This window comes from Ciconia boyciana, chromosome 4, assembly GCF_034638445.1.
Source record: "Ciconia boyciana chromosome 4, ASM3463844v1, whole genome shotgun sequence".
Taxonomy (NCBI): Eukaryota; Metazoa; Chordata; class Aves; order Ciconiiformes; family Ciconiidae; genus Ciconia; species Ciconia boyciana.
Window position 1 is genome coordinate 3,526,515 of NC_132937.1, and position 27,337 is coordinate 3,553,851.

Genomic DNA, 27,337 nt, shown 5'->3' on the forward strand with positions numbered 1-27,337 from the left:
CTCTCAGTCTCGCACTCACATTCTCGCTTTTGCTTTCTCCCTCTCTTGCTCTCCCCCTCCATTTTGCTGCCTCTTCCTTTCTCGCTTTCTTTCTTGCTCTCTCTTCCTCTAGCTTTTGCTCTTGCTCTCACATGGTGTGGGATAATAACTGAAGATTGGCGAGGAGGACTGTAAACATGCTCAAGTGACTTGCAGCTGGGGTGTAGAAAAATACATATAACATTCTAATTGTTGTTTATCCTTGTTAGAACATCTGTGTTTAGACAACATAGGCCTGTGATAGACTTAGAGGCACCCTATTGAACACGCTTGAGAATCCTGCCCTGCTATGGGAAAGATCAAAGCACAGTGGTAAACTACGCCTGCGTGAATCCCTGATAAACAGGCAAAACCAGCAGGTTCGGTGATCCTCCAGCATGGACCGAGCTCAGCGGTGCCTGCGTCCCCGCTTGCGTGCCTCTGCCCGGGTGCTGCTTCAGGGATCCCCCAGTTGGCGAGGTAACGAAAATAAATTTACTCTTTGCATTTCATCTGTGGTTTTGTGGTTGTTCCTGCGCCCTGCCTGTGCTGACCCACACATTTGGCATAGTCGGCAGGATCCAGGAACAGCCATGCCACGGCCGGCAAAAAAGTCGGGGAACGGGGAGGCCACGACAGTGACTCCCCGTATTCCGGGATGGCCCAGTACTGAGCGCTGGACCCCCGTGGCCACTTTCCTGGCTACATGGGCTCCGCCGGAAGCATGGCCTGAAATAGATGACGGGGCGGTGGTTACTTCCCCCCAGACAATTGAAACGGCTATGCGTGGATTGCCATGGAAAGCGGCATTGGAGTCTTCTCGCAAGTTAGTGGGGAGATTGGGATGGTTATTAGTTACCGGTCTTAGAGCTCTTGACCGTGAAGCTGTGGCATTACGGAGTAAAATGAGAGAGTTGGAAAGGGAAGTCAGGACTTTACAAGATGCAAAGGCGATTGCGCAAGAAGTAATTACTACTCAAGCAGAGCGGTGCCATGGGCTGCAAGGTACTGTAGAGCGGTTGGTAGTGCGTATTGCTAATAAACGAGGGGACGTTCAGAGTTATGGTGTTTGTCTTCCCAAGTAACCGTTACACGTGATGGAGCCCTGCTTTCCTGGAGATGGCTGAACACCTGCCTGCCCATGGGAAGGAGTGAATGAATTCCTTGTTTTGCTTTGCTTGCGTGCGCAGCTTTTGCTTTACCTGTTAAACTGTCTTTATCTCAACCCATGAGTTTTCTCACTTTTATCCTTCCGATTCTCTCCCCCATCCCACTGGGGGAGGGAGCGAGCAAGCGACTGTGCGGTGCTTAGTTGCCGGCTGGGGCTAAACCACGACAGTCCTTTTTGGCGCCCAACAGGGGTCTGAAAGAGTTCAAGATGATGACAGATTTGATTGGAAAGTGCTGGATTGAATTTATAGCTGTTATTGCTGTTTAGCACAGGCAGGCTCCTGTGCTTGCCATGGGGCTTGCTTGCCTTACTATATATTAGAGTCTAGTGCTCATTAGTGGCTGCTTTTTGCTTTTGCTTCTTGCTGTACTGCTGATCACCTTACTCTGCTGTGCCTGGGAACATTTTGATAACAGCAATGGCCATGTGTCTGGGCTGGCAGATGGCCAGGGCATCGCTGCTGTTTCTGTGCTGCTGTACTGGACAGGCTGGAACTCCAGCGTGAACTCGAGTCAAAGGGACTGTGACCCGTGGATGAGTCCACATGGGAGCAGGACACCCTGAAGCATCTGTGGCCGTAGTTATGTCTGTGCCACAGCAGATACACCTCTGAAGGGATTGTGGCAGATGACTGGGCCGACATTGGCCCCCTGCCCCCTTCGAGGGGGTGGCGATATGTATTCACTGCTGCGGATACAGTGTCAGGACTGTTTTTTGCTAAACCCACCAAATATGCTAATCAACATAGCACAACCGAAGCATTAGAACAACTCATTCATCATTACAGACCTCCTCACCAAATACAAAGTGACCAAGGAACACACTTTAGTGGGCATAATGTCCAAGATTGGGCTCAAGGGCTAGGGGTAGATTGGATATTCCACATCGCCTACCATCCCCAAGCTAATGGCTTGATTGAAAGAATGAATGAGATGCTGAAGGAACAATTAAAAAAGCTAACCAGTACTAAAACTTTACAACATTGGAGTTCACATCTTACTAAAGCAGGTTTTTTTTGTTAAACAGCCGGAATATTCATAATCAAACACCCTATGATCATATTACAACACCTCCAGTACAAAACATGGTGAGGATTGACGTTCTTCCAGATGGTATCTCTCCCAAAATATTAACTACAGGGGAAATGGAATTGTTTACACCAACAGATTGCGTGGTGGGACCGCAACCTATTAGTCTAGATGTGAAGATTCATATAATAACCCCTGAGAATGCTGTATGGTTCTGTACCCCAACTTCTCCTCTTATTTTACATCCTCTGTTGATATCAGATTCTCGAGTTCTTGTATTTCAGGTATCTTCGACGAATACCTGTGCCTTATCTAGAGGAGATAGCATTGGAACGGTGTTATTGGTGTCACGAACCCAACACCAAATTGAAGTTCAATCTGAAAAAGCGCAAGCCATAGCTCTTCAATCTGTGTGGGCAATTACCCCACATCAAGTTATCAAACCCGGAGTAATATTAGCTGAAGGAGCTGGAGCAACGGCATATCTATTACTGGAAGGAGATGACACTCCTGTTTTCCTCCCTTATCACAGGTTGGCTCATCGTGCTTTGTCGTCTTGTACTACAAGCACATGCCCTGGATACATTTCCGCGAGATCAACATGTAAATACTTGGATTTGGTTGGCCTCTACTGTAACTAACTCATCTGCCTTTTGTATTAAGGGAAGATTAACAGCTGCAGATCTCTTGACAACGTGTTTCATTGGCGTGCCAACCCCAGTAGCAGTATTACAGAATTATACTATGCTAAGTGATTTTGATATTAATGTTTTTCATTGCTATTTTTTCTGAGTAGGTAACGGCCGTATGCCAATGAACATTACAAAATCGATTGGCGATGGACTATCTCCTCCTTCGACACCATAAACGCCACTCCGATTTTGAAGGCATGCGTTGCTTCAACATAACTGATGAATCAGCCAGCGACATTCAACATCTCCAGGACTTAATGCATCAAATGAAACAATCTACTGGTGGTGCCTGGCTAGCTGAGTGGTTTAATTCCCTGACAGGATAGGTGGGAGACCTGATTCAAAGCATTATTGTAGGGATATGTTTATTCCTTTTTCTACATGTGTTTATTATGTGCCTCTGTAAATCACCCTGCCCTACACCCCACAAGCCCAAATGGACACCTGGGCCCTGCCTGTGCTGACTCACACACATGGTTTCTTGCTTTTGCTCCATCGCGTTCTCTCTTTCCCTCTCTTGCTTTCTCTCTCTCGCTCGGTCTCTTGCTTTTGCCCCTCGCTTTCTCTCTCTTGCTTGCTCAGTATTTATCTCTCTCCCACTTTCTCTCTCTTCAGCTCGCTTGGTCTCTTGTGTGCTTTCTCATGCTTTCTTTCTCTCTCACACTCTCGCTTTTGCTGTCTCTCTTGGTTTGTCTGTCTGCTCCCCCTCTTTCCCCCCCTCTCTTTCTCACTATTTCTCCCTCCCTTTCTCTTTCTCTCTTCCTATCTTACTCTCCCTCCCTTTCCTTCTCTCTCTTTAACTCTCTCTCTCCATCCCTCAGAACTATTTATCTTTCTTTTAGTAGCTCTCTTTTCTGTTCCTCTTTTTCTCTCTCTCTTCCACTCTCTCTACCTCTCTCTTCCTCTCCCTCTTTTTTATCTTTCTTCCCCCTTCTCTTTATTTCTCTGTCTCTTTCTAACTTTTCCTTTCTCCTTCTTTGTCTCTGTTGCTCTCTGTCTTGCTTTCTCTCTTTTTGATCTCTCTCCATCTCTTTCTCACCCCTAATTATCTCTTTCCCCTCTGTTTTTCTCTCTCCCTCCCTCCCCCGTTCCTCTGTTGTGGGTTAACCCCGGTAGGCAGCTAAGCCCCACACAGCTGCTCACTCAGTCCCCCTCCAGTGGGATGGGGAAGAGAATCGGAAGGGTAAAAGTGAGAAAATGCATGGGTTAAGATAAAGACAGTTTAATAGGGAAAGCAAAAGCTGTATGCACAAGCAAAGCAAAATAAGGAATTCATTCACTACTTCCCATCTTACTTTTCCAGGAAAGCAGGGCTTCATCACGTGTAACGGTTACTTGGGAAGACAAAATGCCATCACTCCGAACGTCCCCTCCTTCCTTCTTCTTCCCCCAGCTTTATATGCTGCGCATGACGTCATATGGTATGGAATATCCCTTTGGTCAGTTGGGGTCAGCTGTCCCGGCTGTGTCCCCTCCCAATCCCTTGTGCACCCCTCACTGGGGGCGGGCAGAGTGAGAAATAGAAAAGGTCTTGATGCTGTGTAAGCACTGTTCAGCAATAGCTAAACATGGGTGTGCTATCAACACTATTTTGGTCACAAATCCAAAACATAGCACCATACGAGCTACTGTGAAGAAAATTAACTCTGCCCCAGTCAAAACCAGTACATCACCCTTTCTTGATCTTGCCAACTCCCCAATAACATTTTTTCACTTTCTTTCTTTTTTTTTTTTAAGAAACAGGACAATAAAAGTCTAATTGAAAAAAATACATTTTTCAATGGAATTTTCCATAGCTATTTTATCTACATTACTCTCAATAAATTTAACTCGCATACACAATAAATGAAAGCTGTTATCAACACAGAATATCAACAACAGTAACTGTTGTTAAAAGACATTTTATGGTATCCCACTGTGTTTTAGCAAAGTTAAATGAAAACATTGAAATCGACTGGCAATACTACAATAAACGTTGTGGCACAAACTTCTCTACGTAAGTCCTTCAGATTAAAAGGCAAAGCATTTCTGACAGTCTGTGACAGAGTGAAATCCAACCCGCACTCAACATATCAAAGACCAGGAAGCTCCATTCCATTAAATATTTAGGTCCTTCAAATACAAAACCAAAGCAGCAAAACAAGACAGACAGGCAGAACCAACCAACCAAACAGAACAACCTTACCTTTCACAAGCTCGGACGGTCCACGCAGCAATTATCCATAATGAGATACTAAAAACCAACAGTACAGTTCCTGGACATATTGTCATTAAAGTCTTCATAACAAAACGGGTATTGAAGTTTATCTTATTTAACGCTCCAATGCTTCTAGATGATGCATCAGTGAAAAGTTTGCTATGCAAAAGCATAACTCTGGCAATAAGATACAGCCTTAAGAACATTGGTATAGATAAAATAATATCCACATCAGCTGTTGTTGTGGATGGAGCGTAAGAAAAGGCAAGCCGGGCCGTCCATGTGAATGTATAGTTCCCAGGTATGGGATGTATAGCACATACAAGTATTTCCAAGCAGATAAAGAAAATACGCTCATAAGTCATGGCTATTCTCCAGTCATCTGCTCCATTGTCCACCATGAATAACTGAAATGATAAAATATAAGGTTAACTTTAGTATGCCATTAACAAACGTTGTTATTATTCCATTTTAAAATACCATCATTTTCAGAGCTGCTAATGACCACTAAAACCAAGATAAATATGCCATTTCAGCAAATGACATTACTAAGTCACTACTAAGTGAATGTGATTTTGGTTAAGCCAAAAAGAATGTTTTTGTGCACTATTTTTAAAACTGTATATGAAACTGAATTTCCACATATTATTTACTAAGATTTTTTCATATTTTTGTTTAATTGTCATTTTTGATAAAACAAAACTCTGTGCCAATTTAAACCTCGTCCCTTCAAAATCAATTGCTTATTCAAAGTTCATAGACTCAAGAAGCATTTAAGAAAGGTTTTTCAGGACGGAAATCTAAATTACAAATTGAAAATGCTTTCTGCAGTACAACGTTAAGACTTCTTTAGAGCACATCAATGCTTCAGACAGGAGAGATTATAGCTTCAGTAGAACTATTCAAGCTTTCTTCAAATTTCAGGTACCAATATAGACCAACGCAGGCTGCAAAACCATCCAAGAAACTACATAAAGACACTAAAAGATAACTCATAGTGAAAAATCAGTTCAACTGTACCTCAACTACTAGCAATACCTGAACTAGCTGTTTTAAAGCTAGGTTGACCATGTCTAAATGAACTGTAGTCACACCTTCAAAAAACCAAAAATGAAAAGCAGAGGCCTGCAAACACCAGAGTAGCCTAGGTAGCCAGGTGAGGTCTATTAGTAGCTGAAAATTAAATGCACATGTATGTAGGTCCTTGCAGAATCAAAGCCTTCAGTTTACCACCCAGGAACAAAAGTAATAAACCACTTCACACTGTTTAGTAAATGTTGTTCCTGAAGATTTACTAACTAAATACTTAATTGAACAATATTTGTCACTAGTAGAGAGTAGGGATATGCAAGGTAACTTTTCAAAAAAGGAAAATAATCCATAATGACAAAGAACATGCAATCTCAGCAACAGGAGAAGACCTTCACACCACTTCTAGTCTGAATCTAGACAAGGCTGTTCAGTAAATATATAATCGGAAATAAAAAACTTTTGTAGGATTTTAAAAATTAGATTATTCAAAAACTTAGAAGTAATTTAAGGGGTGAGAAGGTGAAATACACAAAGAATGTCCTTCCAAACGTAAGAAAACTATTTCCAGCATGCTACACACCATATACAGGGCCAAACAAGCAATTCCTCATCTGCATTGCTTTTTCCCCCTTTCCATCCTTCAAAAGTTTAGAAATGCAAGCCTGAACTCTCTGTATATGTCCTTTAGAGATCCAAAAACACATTCTACGTCTTCCTCCCAACACATTCAGTTTGTCTTCCAGAAAATTGCTCCAGTTCTTTGTTTAAGAAAGTGATAACAATAAATTAGCTTTATTGTAGTTGGAGTGACACTAAAAGAAAGAAAGAAGTTAACCACAGTGAGAAACAAACAAAACAAAAAATCCAACCCAAATTCTTTTATTTTTGGACCTGTTTTTTGCTCCTTCATGTTCCTTCTCTTTATTTTAGGTATAGTTCTTACCTCCACTGCAATACTATTAAAGCCAAAGAAACATAGTGTTGAATTAAGCTAAAGAAACACACTCAGTGAATTCAATGTATGCAACATGAGCACATACACTTTCTTTTACCTGTGGTCTTTCTGAAGACTTTGTATGCTAGATATAAAAATGAAATTCATACTGGTAGGAAGGCAAATCTATCTATTTATTTATTACCAAAAGACAGTTGGTTTGCACTTAGCAAATGTACTATTTGATATAAAGGGCCAAACTTTCAAAATGCAATGAGGCTCAAGTGCATTTGATTCTTGTGATTAGCCTCTAAATGCTGTCAGTCAGATCACACAAATGATAAAACAGCTATAAAGAGGTCCAGGTATTTAGAGCACCCAGAATACAGATGAATAGTAACCAGTTTAACTGAATATGAGATAGATAATATCAAATCCCTCAAATGTTGTGTGGTTTTCTGAAGAAAAGAATAAACGAATGACACAGCTGACCATTTCAGTTCTCAGATACATATCAAATAACATGTAAATCAGCAGTTTTTAAAAATTTCTTTTAAAGTTGCAGAATATGCTGGAAAAGCAATGGTCTTTTGTCCTCCCTTTTTACCTACCGTCTTCACAGATTTCAATATGAATACTATATGCAGAAAGGCAATTCAAGAAAAATGATACCTTAAGTATTGATTCGATTCAAAAGATGAGAATAGAAGAATGTTGAGTTAAACTTAGACATCAAAATTTGATATTACAATTTTCATAAAAGAAAATTATATTTAATCACTTTTAAAAAAACTTTAGGATATCATTATGAAACATATACTTAAGAACATATTCAGTTGTCAGCAGAAGAAATCCTAATATGCTACAAAGAAAGAAGTTTCTCAGTAGTGCTAAGTGGAATGGGTTATGTTTGCAGGCACAGAAAATCCTTATCAACTTCCCTTGACTTTGGCTAAGCCCATTGCTTCTAAGAAAAATAATATTTGAAAGTGATAATGTCTTCAGCTGTCACATAATGAGATTTAGGAGGTGAAAACACAGAAGGTAGAAAGCACCAGAAGCCACAGAAGACCACAGATCCAGTACAAATATTCCTATTTTAAAAAATAGTAACATTTCAAAATCATATTTATGAGGTAAATTTCCATACAAATCCGTGTCTCTAAATTCAGTCCATGAAATACAGGAATATCAAATATTCTGGAACAAAATAGGCTGTGGATAAAAGTCAATTGGGATGTACTGAAAATAGATAGAAATTAGTACAGGATTTCATGTACATTTTATATGCTTGCAAAACCTACTAAATGCAATTGTTAATTTTTAATTTGGAAAATGCAGTGGTATTTGCGTGTTCCTGCTTGCTTGGTTGTGTACATTTACTATTTGGAAAGCAAGGAGGGAAAATGAATGAAGGAGAGAAAGAACAGCTGAACAGCACAATTTAAAGGGGGGGGTGTGTGTGTATATTTTTAAATTTTTTAAATATATATATATATATATATATATATCCCCTCTCAGCTGCTTTCAGTCAATTCTGTTATAATAACCATGCATTCATTTTATGATACTACTCCCCATTCGAATGGGGAATGATGCTAGTAATAAAAAGAGAACAAGCTCTTCCTATAAAATTGAGTCCTGCAGCCTATGCAGAAGGCCAAACTCCAGTCAAGGTCAAAGATGTTATGCCTGCTCATAGCTTTCAAATTTCTTATTAATTATTAGTCTAACATTGAAATCTAATTTAAGTTCTTCATCAATGTTCTGTAAAGCTTCTTCAAATACAGAACTACCATCTACCTTTACTAAGCCTGCACTCTATAAGACAAATTTTTAAAAGTTATTTTCATCTGAAATTATATAATGCACTTCCAAGATGTGGTATGTAAAAATAAGACATGAATCTTAAACTATAAATAAACTTGATGTTTCTAACACCACACAGTATAAATATAAAAACAGATAGCACATCATAGATATTAATGGGTGTTTGTGTATTTACATAACAATTTGTGTTAAATTCATATAACACCAGATTAGAAAAAGAGAAACAAATTCAGAGTAGACAGATTGCACACAATGACAACTTAGATCAGAGACTCCCTGAAGCTACTTAAAAGAAAAGTAGAGAAATTAATTTTGTAAATCATTAGTATATGAAAACAAATTCCTAGCAGGCTATCTGAGGATGTTGGTGAATGCAAAGTACAAGGAAATTGGCCAGTTTCTTTACAATCCCAGTAGAAGAACAAATGTGAAAACAGTATCAGTGCTCTGCTGTAAGGAATAAAAAGGAAGCGATAAACAATGATAAAGTAGCATCAGCTGTACTCCTTGAGGCATTCCTTGCAGAAGGAGATTCAACTGTACTCACAAAGGCATTGTGGAAATTGTTTCATTTAAAAATCCAAATTTTAAATGCTTAAATACTGGAGTCGCTTTACCCTTATAAAAGAACTGATGGAACTACGACACAGACTAGTAAAATATAGCCTCTGTGGCTGCTGTTCTACCAAAGTTTTGACCAAACATTTTTCTATAGCTTCTAGTCCCCAAAATATCACTTAGGCAACTAAAAACAGCATTATAGTCCTCAGAGAGGAAGAAGCTATTAAGTACAAATGATTGAAAATCATATGGTGGTTGGAGATAGACATCTCAAGCCTTTCCCTAACTAGGGGATGAAAACGCCTTCTTCCATCATCAGAAGGCATATAATCAAGTGGTCTATAAATTATCCAAAGGCCTGTCCTCGATCTTGGAGAGCCTGTAGGAATTCCTGAGGACTCTACATCCTGAATACAGTGCCACAGAGCAGAGAAGTTAGCAAGTTTAAGTCTTATATAAAGCCATGAGGCATCGAACACCTTCTGCATGCAAAGCACAGAAGGCAAAGAATAATGTTTTTGACAAAACTACATGAAAGCCTTGTTATCTTATATTTTCCAGAATGTTTCCCACATCCAGAGTTAAGACCAAATTTTCTAGTAGGTCATTAGAAATTGATCCACAAGATCTTGTGGATATAGCTATCTACACGAATGAAACATTCTTAGTTTGTTCAAATGGGGAAGTTAGACTATCATTCATACATGTATATGCACATACACACACCCCCCTAATTATAAAAATGCCAATTTAAAAGAATGATTGTAGAAGTCTGGTACTTAGTTTCATCATAAAAATGATTTTTTGCATAGCATATTTATTTAAATTTGGTATCTCTATGCAAAATGAGTTTTTCATGGTTATTGATATCTTACTATACACACTGTGTATGTCAGTGCATGTAAAGAAAATTTCATGTTAATGCGTGCTGGTGGCTAAGTAGGCTCGAAATGCTTCCCTCAAAGACAGCATTAAATCTGACCATCTCAGGAAGAGATGTGTAACTGAGGCTCAGACTACTTATGGTCTTTGTGTACCATATTTTCCAATGTGCAGCATCAAAACCTGCACATTAAAATACACCTGAATAATATACATCATAGTTACTATGACAGGGCGCACGCAGGGAGGAACATAGCCACAACCATTTCAATAAACGTATATGTGTTACTCAACACACTTATCAGGTTTGTCCATGTCTTTTTTAACCTCTGTCCCTCGGATCATTATAAAAACACTAGCCCAAATACTCTATGAGATAACAAAGAAAGGACACGATCACATAAACTAACATAAGGTTAAATTCTGCCTCCCCATATTTTCCTTCTGTTCTAAATCAGATACTGACAGTATTCTTTTTTGCTTTCTCTCTCCAAAGATATTCTGAGGCATTGCTCAATATTTTTAAATGCTACAGGCCAGACTTTCAGCTCTATCATTTGTCTCAAACAACTGTGAAATGGCTTAATCCCTGACAGCCTGTGGTGCCAAGGAACCATTACAACACTCAGCAATTGCTGGGACATATGGAATTTCTTTTCATGTAGTTCTCCCTGTATGTATGTGCTTCAGGGACCCAAAGAGGGTGGGATGCTCCTAAAACTGCCATTCTTTCTTCCCAGTAACCTTCTATGCAGGTGATAGTGTCAAGAAGTGAAATCCAAGGACTCCAAGGGAAAAAAAAGGATGTTCCTAGATATCCAGATTTCTTCCCCAGTGCTACAGAGAAGAAGAAACTCCCGAGAAAAGCATTATTAAAAAGATATTTCATGAGGCAATCTCCTACTTTAATTTAGTTTGGACTCTTGATGGAACAATCACACTTGAGCTTCCTCAGATTTTTAAACAATGGTGAGATATTTACTTATATGAATTTTTATGAGCCTTTGAACCAAATCAGAGGTCCAGAAATAGAAGCCCACCACTCGGGGTTACCATATTCATTTGAGATACTCAGTAGACCCATCAGTAAGTGACTGAATTAAAGTTACTGAATAAGGAGTTCTTTCAAAGTCAGTGTCCACTAAAGGTATTTCTTCATTTAAATAATATTCTTCATTTAACACTTATTCTATTATATAATATATTCAGACCCCACTCCCTCCAGCAAGGTAAAACACAATGAGAATAAGCTCCTTAAGTTACAACATTTAGAAAACTTCCATCCAGCACCAACAGTTCCCAAAAGCTCCTGTGACCGGGGTTGACAGTCAAAAATGTTCTCCAAGCAGATGCAGAAGGAACACGACTTAGTAAAGCTCTGAATATAGCATAAGTGGAGGAAGATTAATACAGCAAGAATGGTTTAGGTAGGAGTCCTGTTCCTTTCCTTTGCACAAACATGCAAAACGGGAAAATGGGACCAGTGCACTAAAGAAGTATTTTTATTGTTTCATACTATGTATTGTTCTGTTATTTAAAAAGTAAAGACTAAAAAAGAAAAGGAAATGCATGTTATTACATAACAGATATGTTTGCTAGTAAATAGACTGGGTGACCCAGAGCAATCCAAAGTAGCTGCTCCATACAATTGATAGAGACGGAATGAAAAACATACATAGTTTTAAAACCATGCTGTTGTTCCCAGGAATCTAAGGACAGAGCAGGTTATTTGCCTGTAGCAAATCTTCACAAAACATTCCACCAGCTAAGCTAACTTAAATACAACTTGTTTAGAACCTGACTTCCATCTGCTGACGCTCCACACTACCCCTACTTCTACTGGCCTGTTCTGGCTCACTCTCACTGCTGAGAGTGTAGCTGGACGTTAGCTATGCCAGCTTTATTACACCTGAAAGGGAAAGTGGCAAAGAAATATTGAATGGATTGCTTAGGTTCCCTTTGCACCTTCACAAATAGGAACAACAAATGACCACATTGAAAAAATTAGTATACTAATAAAATATTTCCAAAACAAAAACATCTCTTTAAAACCCTTTTCTGGTCTTGTAGGTGGTCTGCTATAACTAGTGCACTAATCTTAGCAGTACTGGGATAGAAACATTAGTCAGATTCCAGAGTTAGGGATTAATTTAGTTTTGCACTGAAGCAGCAATTCCAAGACTGTGTATGAAGAACATAGCACATCTTCCCACAAAATATCAGTACTTTTATACAGAACTAATTTTAGAATGCATCTTGTAAGAAACCTAGTGCTCTCTGTCATATTTTTCCCCATTTCAAGTATCTCAGAAATAAAGTAACTCTAATTCTACAATATTCTTGTGGAAGCAAAATTCACTGAGGTGAACTATCTACATTTCAGTATTTTTATGTTGTTAATTTTAAATGATCCTTTTACAATTATTGATTTAGGATTTAGTTTTCTTCATTCATCACAAAAATTAATTTGTTTTACAGATCACTGCATGAAGAACTGCCATCTCCCAACACGGCTGCCATCAGCCACTGTTCCCAATGTGAGAGAAGCCTTATTCTCTTCAGGGAAGATCAGCTTCATTACTACCGGGAAAACTAGAACCAATTAAAAAGGGATATATTCACTGAAGAAATTGGCAATATTTTTGCAAGGGAATAGGGGAAACAGAAGTTAAAGGAAGAAATACTGAATCTGAAGCTAGATAAAATGAGCTAATTTATTCATTCTGCCAAAGGAGTAACACCTGTGACTCTAGACTTAAGAATGTATTTTTAAGGAAAGATAAACCTGATGTCCTGATAAACTTCTAACAGCCTCACTAAAAAATGCTCAGAACAAGGGTGCATTTGAATGAACAATGCTAGATATTGTCAGGCCAACCATTCAGTGGCCTGACCATTAGATACGACCTCCTCCTATGTCCTAAGGGAGGCTGCTGGAAACAAGCATCTTCTACATTTAATTTCCATGCAAAAGGCCTCAGATCCTTTCAGTCACTGTTCATTAGATGCTTGACCAATGTTAAAGAATTTTCTATCCTGCCTTCTGTGTCTTATGCATTACAGTGCTGCTTTTCAGAGACAGTGGGCACCTGTAACTTTTCCTGGGTCAACATGCTCTGCAGATATAATCTATTCAAAAATGTACTGAATGGAACTAAACCTAAATATTTATCAAATAAATACTCCTAAAGTGATAATTTAACAGATATGATGTCTCTAGATTTCTTATAATCAGCATGCTTTTCTGTTGTATGGAATGTGTATTAAGCTTCACTGGCACAAGGTAATTTTCAAGCCTGTACATGAAGCTACTATATCCTGGACCAAAACTGGCACATGATGAGATTTGTTGTCACCTGATCCAAGGCCTATTAAAATAAACAGAAAAATTTCAGTAATTTTCAACAGGTTTTAGATCAGAATAAAATTATCACTCAAAGTTTATTTATTGATTTTCACCTGTTATTCAACAGACTTGCTTTCTGTGCTCTTAATCTTCATTTGTTTTTGCAGCAGCAGTCTTAGCTAATGATTCAGCGTACTTAAGCAAAGGCAAGCTAGACTTTTGTTTCTTTTGGCATGGAGTCAACAGAAGAAGAAAGACAAGGAGATAAACATGTACCACCACAGGGAAGGCAAAAGGATTACATAGATATAAACAAGTTTGCCTGCAGAATACCCATTAGTGCTTGTGATGGGAAACTGTAAGGGAGTTTAACTTCATATTTCTTAGGGAATGCAGGATTTTTTCTGAAGAACTTTCCAGTAAGATAATTAAAGCCCCATAAGCAGTGTTTATTAGAATCATGCATTATGGAATTTATTTGCACAATAAATAAGTCAAGAAATGTATTTATTAACATCCACTTATGTTTCCTAGTACTGCCTGCTCCATTTCTTCAAGGTTTCGGGAGACAGGGAAAAGGAGAAAAGACTCTTGAGTCTTCAGCAAGATATTTGGGCTCACATGTGTGATAATTTTCCATAATGTTAATGAAGACTGAAAATGTTTCATTCCAAATCCATCAGTATCACATGATTTTCCCACCACTTCAGAACAATCTAGGGACTGAGGGTGCTTTCTCCCTGGAGACCTGGAAAGTGATGGACTGAATTCTAAAAATGAACTCTGCTGTGACAACAATGGCTTAACCTTAACTTTGAAGTTTGCATGACTTTCCATAGGAGTTCTACTTGAGCATGAACTGACAGTCCAATTTATGTGTGTTCAGAAATCTCAATTCACATACAAAAAAATGAAGATTTCTATTAATTTCTGCCAAATAACAACAATTTTCATTTTTCTGTATGAGTGAGAGCATCTGTATCAAGGGAAGAGGGAGAAGAGGTTCAGATTCAGTCCAGAAGAACACAGGTTACCATTATTCAAGAAAGGCAATAGAAGGGCAACATTTATTTACAGAAGGGATACCCTAAGTAGTCCAGCACCAAAGCAAAAGTATCCCAGTGGACATAGTCCTCCTACCCTGTGACAGCCATCTTTCAGGAAATACCAGGCTGTGACAGAATACCCAAGAAAGGGAATTAAAGACATCTTATTAGCAACCTTAGAGAATTTTGGTTTTAATCCTTTGTTTTGAGTAATATAAGGAAGTGCCAGTAAAACTTCAGGAACTGTACATTTTAAAAGCATTTCTATCTATCTCCAGCAGCACAAGAGAGAGACAGAGAGGTCTACTTTCTCAGTAAAAGTAGAAAAAAATTGCAGCTTTACCATGTGAACTGTTATCAAAAAGTTTCTTAACTTCCACCCAATTATTAATCTAACAGCAAATTGCATTAGGGAAATGTGGAATGGGACAATAAGTTGTCTAGAAACAACAATTTTAATCATGTTGTATGCTGCTATTTTAATTATGTAAAATATCATGAAGTAACAAACTGTTTATGCATGAAGTGGGCAATTTATACATTGTAAATTATTATGATAATCGGATGATACTATCTTCTTAGCTCTTCCCTCCTCCACCTCTTCGAAAGTGTATTTCTCAGCTGGAACAGTAGTCAGAGAAATACCTGTTCTAGGTTGGGATAACAATGAGTTACATTTTTCCTACCAGTCTTCCAAACTGAATCAACAACCACACAAGCTTAGAGAGTGAGTAATAAATATTTCATAATCTCCCAAGTGTGATGTTTTTAACAACATTACAAGCATGACAACAATGAACCAAAAGGAGAATACACAGATTTGGGGTTGTCACCATACTTGGTTCCAACATCATTACTGTTGTTCATCTGGCTTTTTTCCTGGGAGAGGGAGGGAGGGAGGTGAAGGAAGCATTGTTTGTGGTTTTATCCTCTTTTCTGGAAATGATAATGTAGGCTAAGAATTATCATTTAAAACTACCTGGTTTCATTTGTTTGTTATTATAGTCTTAACATTAAGTCACATTTAATAAATATAATAGCACCTGAATAACAGGATAACTATCACACTAACTAATAATAATAATACATAATAACACTAATAACTAATAATACAGAATAACTAATAATAACACTAATTGTACTTATTATTATACTAATAATAACACTAATAGCTAATAATACAGAATAACTAATACGCTGCAATCACTGAAAACCTATTTGAAGAAAGCATTTTAACATTTCCAATATTTCACAAAATCTGCACAGCAGCCAAACAGTTATTTTTGTCTAAATACTGCAGCTATGCCATTCTGGAGACTTTGGTCTGTCAAATGCAGAGCTGTTTCATAGAATGCAAAAATGAATCTGTTTTGCTAATAGGTTTAGAATGCAAGGCTAAAAATATGTCCAAAATTATGCATGTGCCGTCAGGCAGCAGCAGAACTCACCTGGCTGTGCTGCGGGAGGGAAGCTGGGGAGGCTGGCAGCCGCCCTCCCCGCAGCACAGGTTGCTCTGAGCCAGGCCCAGCCCAGCCAAGGGCGCCCCGGATAACGTGCAACGTGCGGAGCTGTCTGCGGTGCTGAAAAGGAGGCGGAGGACACCCCCCCACCCCCCACCCCCCACCCCCTTATATACTGAAGGTGCTCCTGTTCCTCTACTGCTTATAAACTAAAAAAGAAAAAAGAAGAAGAAAACAAAAAAGGAAAAAAAACCCCCCCATTTATCTCACATCCATATAATATTCTTGTGAAGAATCCCTATAAGTCTTAAATCTCCCTTCCAACTCCCTTAAAATAGGATGTTCAGCAGGTCTGGGACAAGCAAACTCACAGTTTGATTTAACTGACGAGCTGATTGTTTTCAAAACAGAACACATAGGCAAGGTCTTTTAAATGGACAGACTACAGTCACCTGCTATACTGTTAGGCACTACCATAGAGTTGCTTGCAGCGTGGCTGTTCAGACTTCCTACCAAGAAATCAAGGGCACAGACTACTGAAAAAAAAAGCAGCAGCTGATTTTGGTTAGCAGACATTTTATGTCACCAGGTGCTTCTAAATATTAAATCTGCAAGCACTACTAATTGCTAAACTTTCATCTTATTTCCCAACATATTTTAGTTCGTGTTTTGCAGGAAAATCTACTTTTCTTTCAGGTAGGTTTGCTCCTATCAGACTATGAAACATACCACACTGCAAGCAAAATACATTGCCATTCTGTTCTGTACAACAAAATGTATTGTCTTGATGAATTCCTGCAAATTTACACTATACTTACTGATAAAGTCTAAGTACCTTTCAGAGAAGAATAAGAAAGGAATGATCAAATTTGAACAAGATCAGCAAACAGCTGGTGCTCCAGGACACAATCAACCATCTATGGGCATGATTCTACAGACCTGATTCAATAAATATTCCACTGCACATAGCAGGATATTTGCCTGAATTAAAGGCAAGTATCCCTTCAGAAAACAGTCAGTTTTAAAGATTATTTAAAAATCGTTACATTATCGGGCTTATGCAGTATTTTCTTTCACTTGGAGTAGGTTCTGTACATTTCTAAGCTAAAGTATTTTAAAGATACTTCTTGTTTTCAGAGTTAAGGTGTAACATAAATTTAGCACCATAGATGGATGTAAATATTTCTCTGTGTGTTTTTCATCTTATTTTTTAAAAAGTCAAGTGTGCATATATAAACATACTGTGCCTAAATTAAAAATCTATCAGATATCTAACAGCTAAGGGTGGTACAATGGCCTTTCCTTCCAATAGTGTCCTTGAAAACAAAACTTCCCTTTCATTTTCAAGATGAATGACAGAGCCCCTTGGAGCTGCAGCTTACTCCAGGCTCTGACATGAGCACTGCAGCCTACAGTGTCTCTCAGACAAAAACATAGAGTATTACTGTTTTACAAACAGGTATGCTTGTATTCTATACTGTCAGGCGGTGTTGAAAACTACATTAACCTTGATTAAGTCACATGATTGCACAACTCCTTCCATGTAGTCTCATACATGAAGGAGTTCTTTAAAATGATCAATTAAAAAAAATCAGAAATACAACTGAAGTTTTTTAAAAGATTGATTTTTCTGATCCATAACAAATCTCTGAAAGAATGAAAATGTGTATCTAATTAGCTGAAAAAAATATGCAAATGTTGGAGTAACTACCTACTGTAAGCTTATGCATACAGAAACCTATGACTATTTGGTTATCTTGTGTATTGTTTTCTATTTAGTTTCTTGAAAATACATAGAATAATTCAAATACTTACAGAGCTTGGCTTTTTCAGCTTTGTTCTTAGTGCCTCAAGCACCACTTATAGCAAGGTACACTGGAGAACAAGGCTCCTACATTGCAGCAGCTACATTTATTTATTTTTACACAAATAAAGAAACCTCTTCATCAGTATTCCAATAGTTTATAGTGATACTCTGTCACCAGACACTTGTTTATTGAGTACAATAATGTTAAACAGCTGCCCATCTTTGATATTAATGCAAAGAAACTGGGTTCTGAGCCAGAAATAGTGGTTTTCATATGTAAGGACTGCAGGACAGGATCCCATTTGGCAAAGAGTCTTCAGTAACACAATACCTCTCTAACAGTAGTCTAAGTAGGAGACTATGGTGCCCTTTCATATTAGAACTACAGCATAGAAGAAGGGTACTATACAATTCTTAATTTATCTTTTTTTTTAATTGGTACTGCTGAAAAAGATGTCTTTGCCCTTGAAAACTGTCATTTCTGCCTGTAGCCCAAGGTATCTCTAATTAGACATAGCAAAACCACCAATGTATCTACAAATAAGGTATTTTTCACTTCAAAACTTTGAAAACTCTCTCTCTTATATGTTTCAATTTAACTGAAATGTCAAATTGTAATTTCTTGATCCAAAAAAAAGACAACTGAAATTAGAACTAAGTACCTGGGACAGGACATGTGACAGTATTTTTAGACTTACTCTATAGCTTTGATCATTAAATTCCCCCTACCTTTAGCCCTACCTGTCTTGACAGCTTTCCTCTGTCACATTTCCTAGTGGCTGTAATTTCTATGGCATTAAATTAAAAAAATCCAACATAAGGTTCCCCTCTCTTTTAAATATTCTAGTGTATGCTAGTATCTGAAACAGCACAGTGAAGATTACATACCTAGAAGTTACTGATGCCTCTTTCCTAATAATCAGCCCTGCTATCCAGAGAAAATGCACAGTATGACATTTAGTCACTGGGAAATAAGACTGTTGCCCTACATCTGCTACAGAAGGTATGTCATAGAGAAAGTGTGCTATAACCTCAGAACTAAGTGATCCTACTAGCATAATCGCAGGTAACAGTCCCTAACAGGCAATGCTTCCTAGCATGAATGTGTCCCTGTAGCCTATCTTATTTCTCTCCAGGGATGAAATACATTCACTGAACTTCAGGAAGCACTAAGTGATTATTTTTGTTTTCTGAATCAGCGGGAAGTGCAAATATAGCCTTTAGAAAGGCTATATTTCCTCCACAATAAAGCCTTTAGAAAAACTGACTCTGCAACCACAGATATGTAAACACTCAGCAATTAATAAAGTGAAACATTACCTGAATTTCCCTTGCATGGTATACAATAATGAGCCCAAGCAGGATAATCGTGGAGAGGCTAATAAGGCATTTTAGAGCGAGGGAATACAGAGACTCCTGCAACAGAAAGACACCACTGTCCGTCAGAGACCCACACACACGGGACCGTTCCCACCCCGCCGGGATCCCCAGCCCCACTGCGAGCAGCGGAGCCCGGAATGGGAGGAGGGAGGGTCGCCTCGCCTTACGGTGTCGGGGCCGGGAGGGTGCCTCACGGTGGGGCCGGGGAAGGGGGACACCTCGCCTCACGGTTGCGGAACCGCGGGGGGAGCATCTCGTCTCAGGGCGGAGGACCAGTGGGCCCCACACGGCGGTGCCGGGGGGTCAGGGCACTTCTCAGGGCGAGGGACGCCTCACGGCAGGGCCGGGCGAAGGCCGAACAGTCCTGCTGCGCTGGGCTCTAAGAGAAATGAAGTGACGTCGGGGCCCGGCGAAGGCCGAACAGTCCTGCTGCGCTGGGCTCTAAGAGAAATGAAGTGACGTCGGGGCCGGGCGGCAGCCGCCTTTCCGCGAGGACGGCGGCGCGGGGCGGCTAGACCTCACGGATTTGAACGGCTGACAGGAGAGTGCAGCTGGCTGCGGAGCCGCCTTCCCGCGAGCCGGCCTCGCCCGCGGGCCGGGCCGGACACGGAGTCCGCGGCAGGGGCACGGGACGGGACGGGACGGGGGAGCGTGGGTCGGGCTTCGCCGACGGCGCCGAGAGCGAGAGGAAGGCGGCCCGACGGCGTGGCAGGTACCTTCGTGTAGGCGCCCCAGGACAGCTCTGTCTCGATCACCATGACTACGATGCCGAACATGCCGAAGATGAGCGCGTAGTCGCTGAGGCGCTTGCGCTTCTCGAAGAGCGCCCGGCGGTGCCCCAGCTTGTAGCCGATGTTCTGGTTCTTCTTCTTGCTGGACTTGCCCTCGCCGTTGTTCGTGCCGCCGGAGCTGTAGAGCGCCAGGTTGTTGGAGTTGTTGTGCTCGGGCTTGGAGACCACGATCTCCGGGGCAGCGGCTATGGGGCTGGCGAGCGGTGGCTGGAGCGGCTGAGACTCGGAGTCAAGCTCGTGCAGGTTCCTGCGGGATGAGCTCAGGTTGCTGAGCGGCCGCATGATGCCGCCGTTGTACCTGCAGCTGCTCATGGCTATTTCGGCGAAGGGATGGCTCTCCCGACGCTGCTGGTAGTGGTGATGGTGGGTGCTGCCGCTGCTGACACTGCTGCTGGGACTGGCTGCCTGCTGCTGCTGCAGGCTATGGCACTGGGGGTACTGGGGGTACTGGTGGGGCTGCCTGGACGAGCCGGCATGGCTGGAGGGGGTGAGCTCGCTGACGTTCAACTGGCTGCCCTGCCGGGAGGAGGCGGAGATAGAGAGCGGCGAGGAGTGAGTCCTGAAGGCGCCCGAGAGGGGCGAAGAAGTGCGGAGCAGCGAGGGCAGGTTATCCCACGCTGCTGCCGCAGCGGCCCCATAGTAGGTGCAGTTGTTGCACTGGAGGCATGGGCTCTGCTGCTGCTGCTGCTGCTGTGGCTGCTGGAGAAGACTCTGCTTGTCCTGGCCCTGCTGCTGCTGCTGCTGCTGCTGCTGCTGCTGCTGTTCGGAGCAGAAGCCCGGCTGGAACTGCAATGGTGTTTCCATGTCAGAGGCGTTAAAGCCGCAGGAGGACCAGGTGGTGGTGGTGCACCCTGCGCAATGCGTTATGGTCGGCAGGGGAGAGTTCTGCTGCCGCCACGAAGGGCCCATCCCGGCTTCCGTAGAATCCAGCCGCTGCGTCCGATTGGTCGGGAGGACCGAAACAAGGAGCATCTCGTCGGGGGAGACCGGCTGCGGCGTGAGGTGGGGGAGAGATCCCCCATCCGCCCTGCCCCCTCCCGCACGGGGATCCCGTCTCCCACCACTCCCGCAGGTAAGGGTTACCCTCGCCCCCCGCCCCGCCGCCGGGGTGCCCCACGCCACAGAAACCTGGGGGGTCCCGAGGTGGGCGGGGAGAGCGCTCGCTGAGCTCGCTTCCGGGATCGCCCTCTGCCGAGGAAAGGGCCGCTGCGGCGGGGCTTCCCGGCCCCGCCGCCGCCGCACACATCTGCGCCGTCTCCAGAACATGGGCACTGCGCTGCGCTCCGGAGCTGTCCAGCGACGCTCCGACGCTCTGATGACGCCCACAGGCCATCGGAGAGGTCACAGGAGATCTCTCCTCTCCTGAAACTCGGGAGAGCCCAGGGCCCGGGACAGGGCCCAGAGCCCAGGGCCCACTGCCTTCCAGGACCCGCAGGGGGGCCCGGGGTGGCAGCGAGAGCTAACCGCTCGGGGGCCATCCTTTGGCATTTGGTTACATATAGTAATTTCCGATATTTTTCAGACCTATAATAAAGGGGAGGATTTATTTTGGCCACTCTTTTTCTGAACTAAAAAAGGAAGAAACTAGTCACTGGAAGTTTCTAGTGGGGTTTTAGAAACTTCACTGGAAGTTTCTAAAAGGGTTTTAGGTCATCACCTGAGGATGCAATACAAGGTGATTTATAGGTTAGGGACTTATTCTAATGGGTTACCAGAAGCTTTAACAGTGAAACAGGATCATTTTCATTAAGTAATTGAGTTTTGGTCTGGATCCATTTTCCTGAAACTTTGTTCCACAGCAATCTTTAAGTTTGTCACCTACTACCTTTTTGCCTCTTCACCTTCCTTTCTCTCCCAAACTCTCACTGAATAAGGGAGTTATGGCAACTCCCTTAGAGCAATGTCTGAACCAGATAAAGTCTCTTTTCTGCATTTATTTAAGGAAAGAGTTGTGAAAAAAGTAAGTGATTTACTTTATAGCTCTGTCATTCTTGTTAACTATCTGAGATTACAAGAGAAGTTTCTTTTTTTTTTTTCAGTCAGGAGGCACTGTCTATGCAGATTGAAAATTCAGCTGTAATATTGCACTTTAATGTAGTCTAACAGTGTAGTCTAACAGGAGCTGGTGGAAGGCCAAGGCTTACGTAAAGCTGATAAGGGGGATTCAGGCTGCAAAGTGGAATGTCTAAACAAGAATTACTGTCCTTGGGAGTAAAGCACATCCTGGAGAAATATGTAAGCTAATTAAGATGTTTTGGGAACCATCTGAAACAACTAGTAGAAGTGTGATAAGAAGAACCCTCATGCAAACTATCCTCATTATAATACTAAAAGTCACACCCCTTGAGCTGGAGACCCCGGCCCAAGCAGAGACCCCTCACCTTTGAGCGTGCGCAGAATATTAAAGTAGCACTGTAGCTTTAAGTTGAAACAAGAGAAATGTAGACCAATAGAAAACTGCTTTGTGTAATTACTTATGCATATGCATAACTGGACTGTATAAATACTGTACCTGCATGACCGAACTTTGTGCTAGCTTTGTGGAGCTACCACCTAGCACCCATCTCTGCACAGACATGAAATAAAATACCTCTGCCCTGTGTGTATATTGGCGTCTCGCACACTGGGTAAACGACCTCACAGTCGTGGGGTAACTAATAGCATGGAAGGTCTCTTTACAACTTTAGCTTCTCTCAGACATTAAAGAAAAAAAATACTAAGCCTTTCTAGGATAAAAGCCTACATCTGTATAATTTCTAGAACTTGCACAGTGTTTAGTTCAGTCTCCTTTGAAACTCTGCATACTTGAATGGCTTGCATTTTAAGTAATTTGGATGAGGTACTGTGAATAGCTAAGTTTTTTAATATGCTCTGCTATAAAATTTCACTACTTAATTTTTAACTGAAGTGTACCTTTTAAAGCAAGTGCATATTGCACATATGCAATCAAACAACCCTCACTAATGTAGTAACCATAATGGTTCTAAAATATAGGTAGATTATTCTGAGTGACCAAAATATTAAAATCTCTGAGTATGTTTATACAGCATAGATTATTTTAGAAAAAGCACCCAGAAATACAAGTGTATATGACATACAGCATCATGATTTTTAAATGATTTTAAAGTGTATTTGGATGCCCTCTGTTAAGTTACGTGATAAAAGCTCATCTGCACACTCACAAAGGAGCTCAGAGAGGCAATGGCAAGAGGGGGAGCCCAAATAATACCCTGCTGGGTGTTGCATTAAAAGTTACTGTTGTGTAGGAGTCTGAGGAGTGGCTGGGGGGGAAACCCTCCCGTTGAGTCACGAGGTTCAGACAGGACCCCCTTGCTTTCTAAACTCCTTCTCAGAGAGGAGTCTAGGTGCGGCTAAATCCAGTCTCAGACTTGGTCAACGGTTTATTTTTCTAAGGACGGTATAGGTAGCCACCCATCAGAGTCAACGTTTGCCTGTCAGAGCCCTCTCAGGGCTTTCACTGAAACAGCTTCACAAAGTTGATTAAGGCAACAGCATTAAAGTAATTTGACAACGTTATAAGTCCGGTCGCGTTCAGTGTACTGAACTTTCACGATTATGGATTCAAAAATAACGCGATGCACCCCCAGTCTAGTCGTGTTGCATGAACTACCACGGCCACACTTAAAGAGTCTGGTTGCGTTCAATGAGAACTACCATGGCTAGATCAATGAAGAGTGCAGTTTATTAGAGCAAGAGACACACAGGTTCTTTTGGATTACCGGTGATAAATTCACTGTCTGCAAAGCACGTGCAAATACCAAGAGTATGAGCGACACCGCCGGCTACAAACGCGTTAAAAGATAATAAAGCGACTCTAGAGAGATTTCTAAGTTTCCCGGGGAGGCACTTGGAATAATCAAGTGTTCGAATCTTACCCAAAGGCATCCCGATGAGGGGGAAGAGAGGCTCAGCCCATCGATGGATCCCAGAGGTCAGAGTGGTACGCGATGGTGTCTTCCCTAACATTCTCTCTCTCTCTTAAGCCATTTTATACTATTTTTCACCTTTCAGGTGGAGCTTGAGTGACTCTAGTAATACATACCTTTGTTTAGGATTGGTGTAAAGTTTTTCTCGCTTTGCTTTTAAAGGTATAAACTAGGAAAATTCAAAGCACAAGCTCAGTGAGGGGTGGTCGCACCTTTGGAGGCGGGTAGCTTTTGGGATGGAAGTGTGTTTTGGTATTATAATGATGTTATAATGAGCAACGTTCATCAAAGGACAGCATTTTGTCGTCTTCAATGCTGTACCTTACCTAAAAGTGTGAATATAAGTTTAATTTCTAAGTCACCTCCAGCTATTATCCCACAGGTTCTTCCAGGAAAATTGCTGCTCCCTTTTCCAGTGGACAGTTCCCCAGACAGAGTAGAAGGGCTGATCTTACTCCTGATTCTAATGTAGGAGCTCCTGACTTGTATGTACAAGAAGTGGGTAATGAATATTATGACCAGGATTAGGGAGGCCCTGCCTCCAGCCAGGTGGAGGAAAGGGACAACCAGGTTTACTGGACTGTGTGGATTCAATGGCCTGGCACATCAGACCCACAGGAGTATAAGGCTCTAGTGGACACCGGTGCACAGTGTACCCTAATGCCATCAAGCTATATGGGGCAGAACCGATCTGTATTTCTAGAGTGACAGAGGGTTCCCAACAGCTAACTGTATTGGAGGCTGAAGTGAGCCTAAGTGGGAATGAGTGGCAAAAGCAACCCACTGTGACTGGCCCAGAGGCTCTGTGCATCCTTGGCCTAGACTACCTCAGGAGCGAGTATTTCAAGGACCCAAAAGGGTACCGGTGGGCTTTTGGTATAGCTGCCTTGGAGATGGAGGAAATTAAACAGCTGTCAACCCTGCCCGGTCTTTCAGAGGACCCTTCTGTTGTGGGGTTGCTGAGGGCTGCAGAACAACAGGTGCTGATTGCTACGACAATGGTGCACTGGAGGCAATATCACACCAACTAAGACTCCCTGATTTCCATCCATGAGCTGATTCGTCGACTGGAGAGCCAAGGAGTGATCAGCAAGACTTGTTCACCTTTTAACAGTCCTATATGGCCAGTGCAAAAGTCTAATGGAGAGTGGAGACGAACAGTAGACAATCATGGCCTGAATGAAGTCACGCCGCCGCTGAGTGCTGCCGTGCCAGACATGCTGGAACTTCAGTACAAACTGGAGTCAAAAGCAGCCAAATGGTATGCCACAACTGATATCGCTAATGCATTTTTCTCAATCCCTTTGGCAGCAGAGTGCAGGCCACAGTTTGCTTTCACTTGGAGGGGCGTTCAGTACACCTGGAATCGATTGCCCCAGGGGTGGTGTCCCGGTTTCAGCTGGGATAGAGTTAATTTTCTTCCTAGTAGCTGGTATAGTGCAGTGCTTTGGATTTTAGTATGAGAATGATATTGATAACACGCTGATGTTTTGGCTGTCGCTAAGCGGTATTTACATTGGTCAAGGACCTTTTTTTTTTCCCAGCTTCTCATGCTCTGCCAGGCGCCCAAGAAATGGGAGGGGGCACATCCAGGATAGTTGATCCAAACTGACCAAAGGGCTATTCCATACCATATGATGTCATGCCCAGTATATAAACTGGGGGAGTTGGCCGGGGGGTTGCGATCGCCGCTCGGGGACTGGCTGGGCGTCGGTCGGCGGGTGGTGAGCGGTTGTATAATTTTATTTTATTTTATTATTTTTTTTTTCCCTTTCCCTTTTGTTTCCCTCCCTTGGGTTTTGTTCCTCTTTCTCTCTCATTGTATTCCTTCTCATTATAATTCATTATTATTATTATTATTATTATTTTGTTCCAATTATTAAACTGTTCTTGTCTCAACCCACGAGTTTTCTTACTTTTGCTCTTCCGATTCTCTCCCCCATCCCACCGGGGGGGAGTGAGAGAGCGGCTGTGTGGTGCTTAGTTGCCAGCTGGGGCTAAACCACGACAGTCCTTTTTGGCGCCCAACGTGGGGCTCGAAGGGTTGAGATAATAACAGATTAACCAGAGTGTATTAAGGAATTCAGATCTGTTAGTAGTTGTGGGACGTGATATTGATCCATCTGTTCCTAGCATTGGTTTACCTGATCTGCACCATGCTCATTTTTTTGCTGTACATGTTAAAGATCGGTGTTGGTTTTTGCAGTTTGCTGTGCTCTGCTTTAATTGGTGATGTTTTGCCTGTGAGATTTGTTATTAAAACAGTGACCTTGGGTTTATTTTGGTATCTAAGTGCTGTACTGAAACTGTTATTGTATGTCGGGTATCAGCTTATGGAGACAATTCGCAATTATACCTCTGCCTCTGAGAGGTTTTTATGGAGGAAATGCAGAATTGTACCTTCACTACTTTCTTCTACAATGCTTCCTCCTTCATTACAATAACTTTTCAGTATTTTGAACAACCTTGGGTAGTTAAGATACTTCTATTGGTATTGCTTGGGAATATTGTTTCGATCTTGTCCAAGGTTAGTAAGCAATTTAAGAACATAATTCAGAGATCTGCCCCAAGGCTGGATAGTTATGAGTGGCAGGGTGTATGGGATAGCATGGGCAAATGCCTAGGACGGTGGGCACCTCCAGTGTTTTGGAACTTCACCCCTGAACAAGTGCAGAATCCTGAAAAATTAGTAGACTATTTGGAAAAAGTATGCTGTCACCCTGGCAATTCTAGGGAGACACAAATCACTGCCATGTGCTGGGGTCTGGCCCATGCCTACCGAGCCCTGTTCAACACTATTCAGTACCCTCAAGGATCCGGTGGCAAAATGCCAGGCACTGCAGCTGCTCCAGTCCCCCCTGCGACAGGCACTGCGGCTGTTCCGACTACCCCTGCGACAGGCGCTGCGGCTGTCCCGATTACCCCTGCGACAGGCACTACGGCTGCTCCAGCCCCCCCTGCGACAGGCACTGCGACTATTCCGGCTACCCCTGCGACAGGCACTGCGGCTGTCCCGATTACCCCTGCGACAGGCGCTGCGGCTGTCCCGATTACCCCTGCGACAAGCACTGCGGCTGTCCCGATTACCCCTGCGACAGGCGCTGCGGCTGTCCCGATTACCCCTGCGACAGGCACTACGGCTGCTCCAGCCCCCCCTGCGACAGGCACTGCGACTATTCCGGCTACCCCTGCGACAGGCACTGCGGCTGTTCCGA

At 42.0% G+C, this 27,337-nt stretch overlaps 1 protein-coding gene and 1 long non-coding RNA gene across 2 annotated transcripts in view; one reads left to right on the top strand and one right to left on the bottom strand.

Moving 5' to 3' along the window:
* The window catches only part of LOC140651517 (small conductance calcium-activated potassium channel protein 2-like), a 30,450-nt gene extending 9,303 nt beyond the window's left edge, over positions 1-21,147 (bottom strand). Inside the window, exons 1-3 of the mRNA XM_072861072.1 lie at positions 20,101-21,147; positions 19,325-19,420; positions 5,095-5,513 (exon numbers count right to left, since the gene is read on the bottom strand). Of these exons, the coding sequence (XP_072717173.1) occupies positions 5,095-5,513; positions 19,325-19,420; positions 20,101-21,147 (1,562 nt within the window). The remainder of the gene's footprint in view (positions 1-5,094; positions 5,514-19,324; positions 19,421-20,100) is intronic.
* LOC140651518 (uncharacterized) lies at positions 21,148-26,716 on the top strand. Its single transcript, XR_012042413.1, has 3 exons — positions 21,148-21,247; positions 24,078-24,136; positions 25,059-26,716. It is a non-coding gene; the product is annotated as an uncharacterized lncRNA (long non-coding RNA).
* The last annotated feature ends 621 nt before the right edge of the window (positions 26,717-27,337 follow it).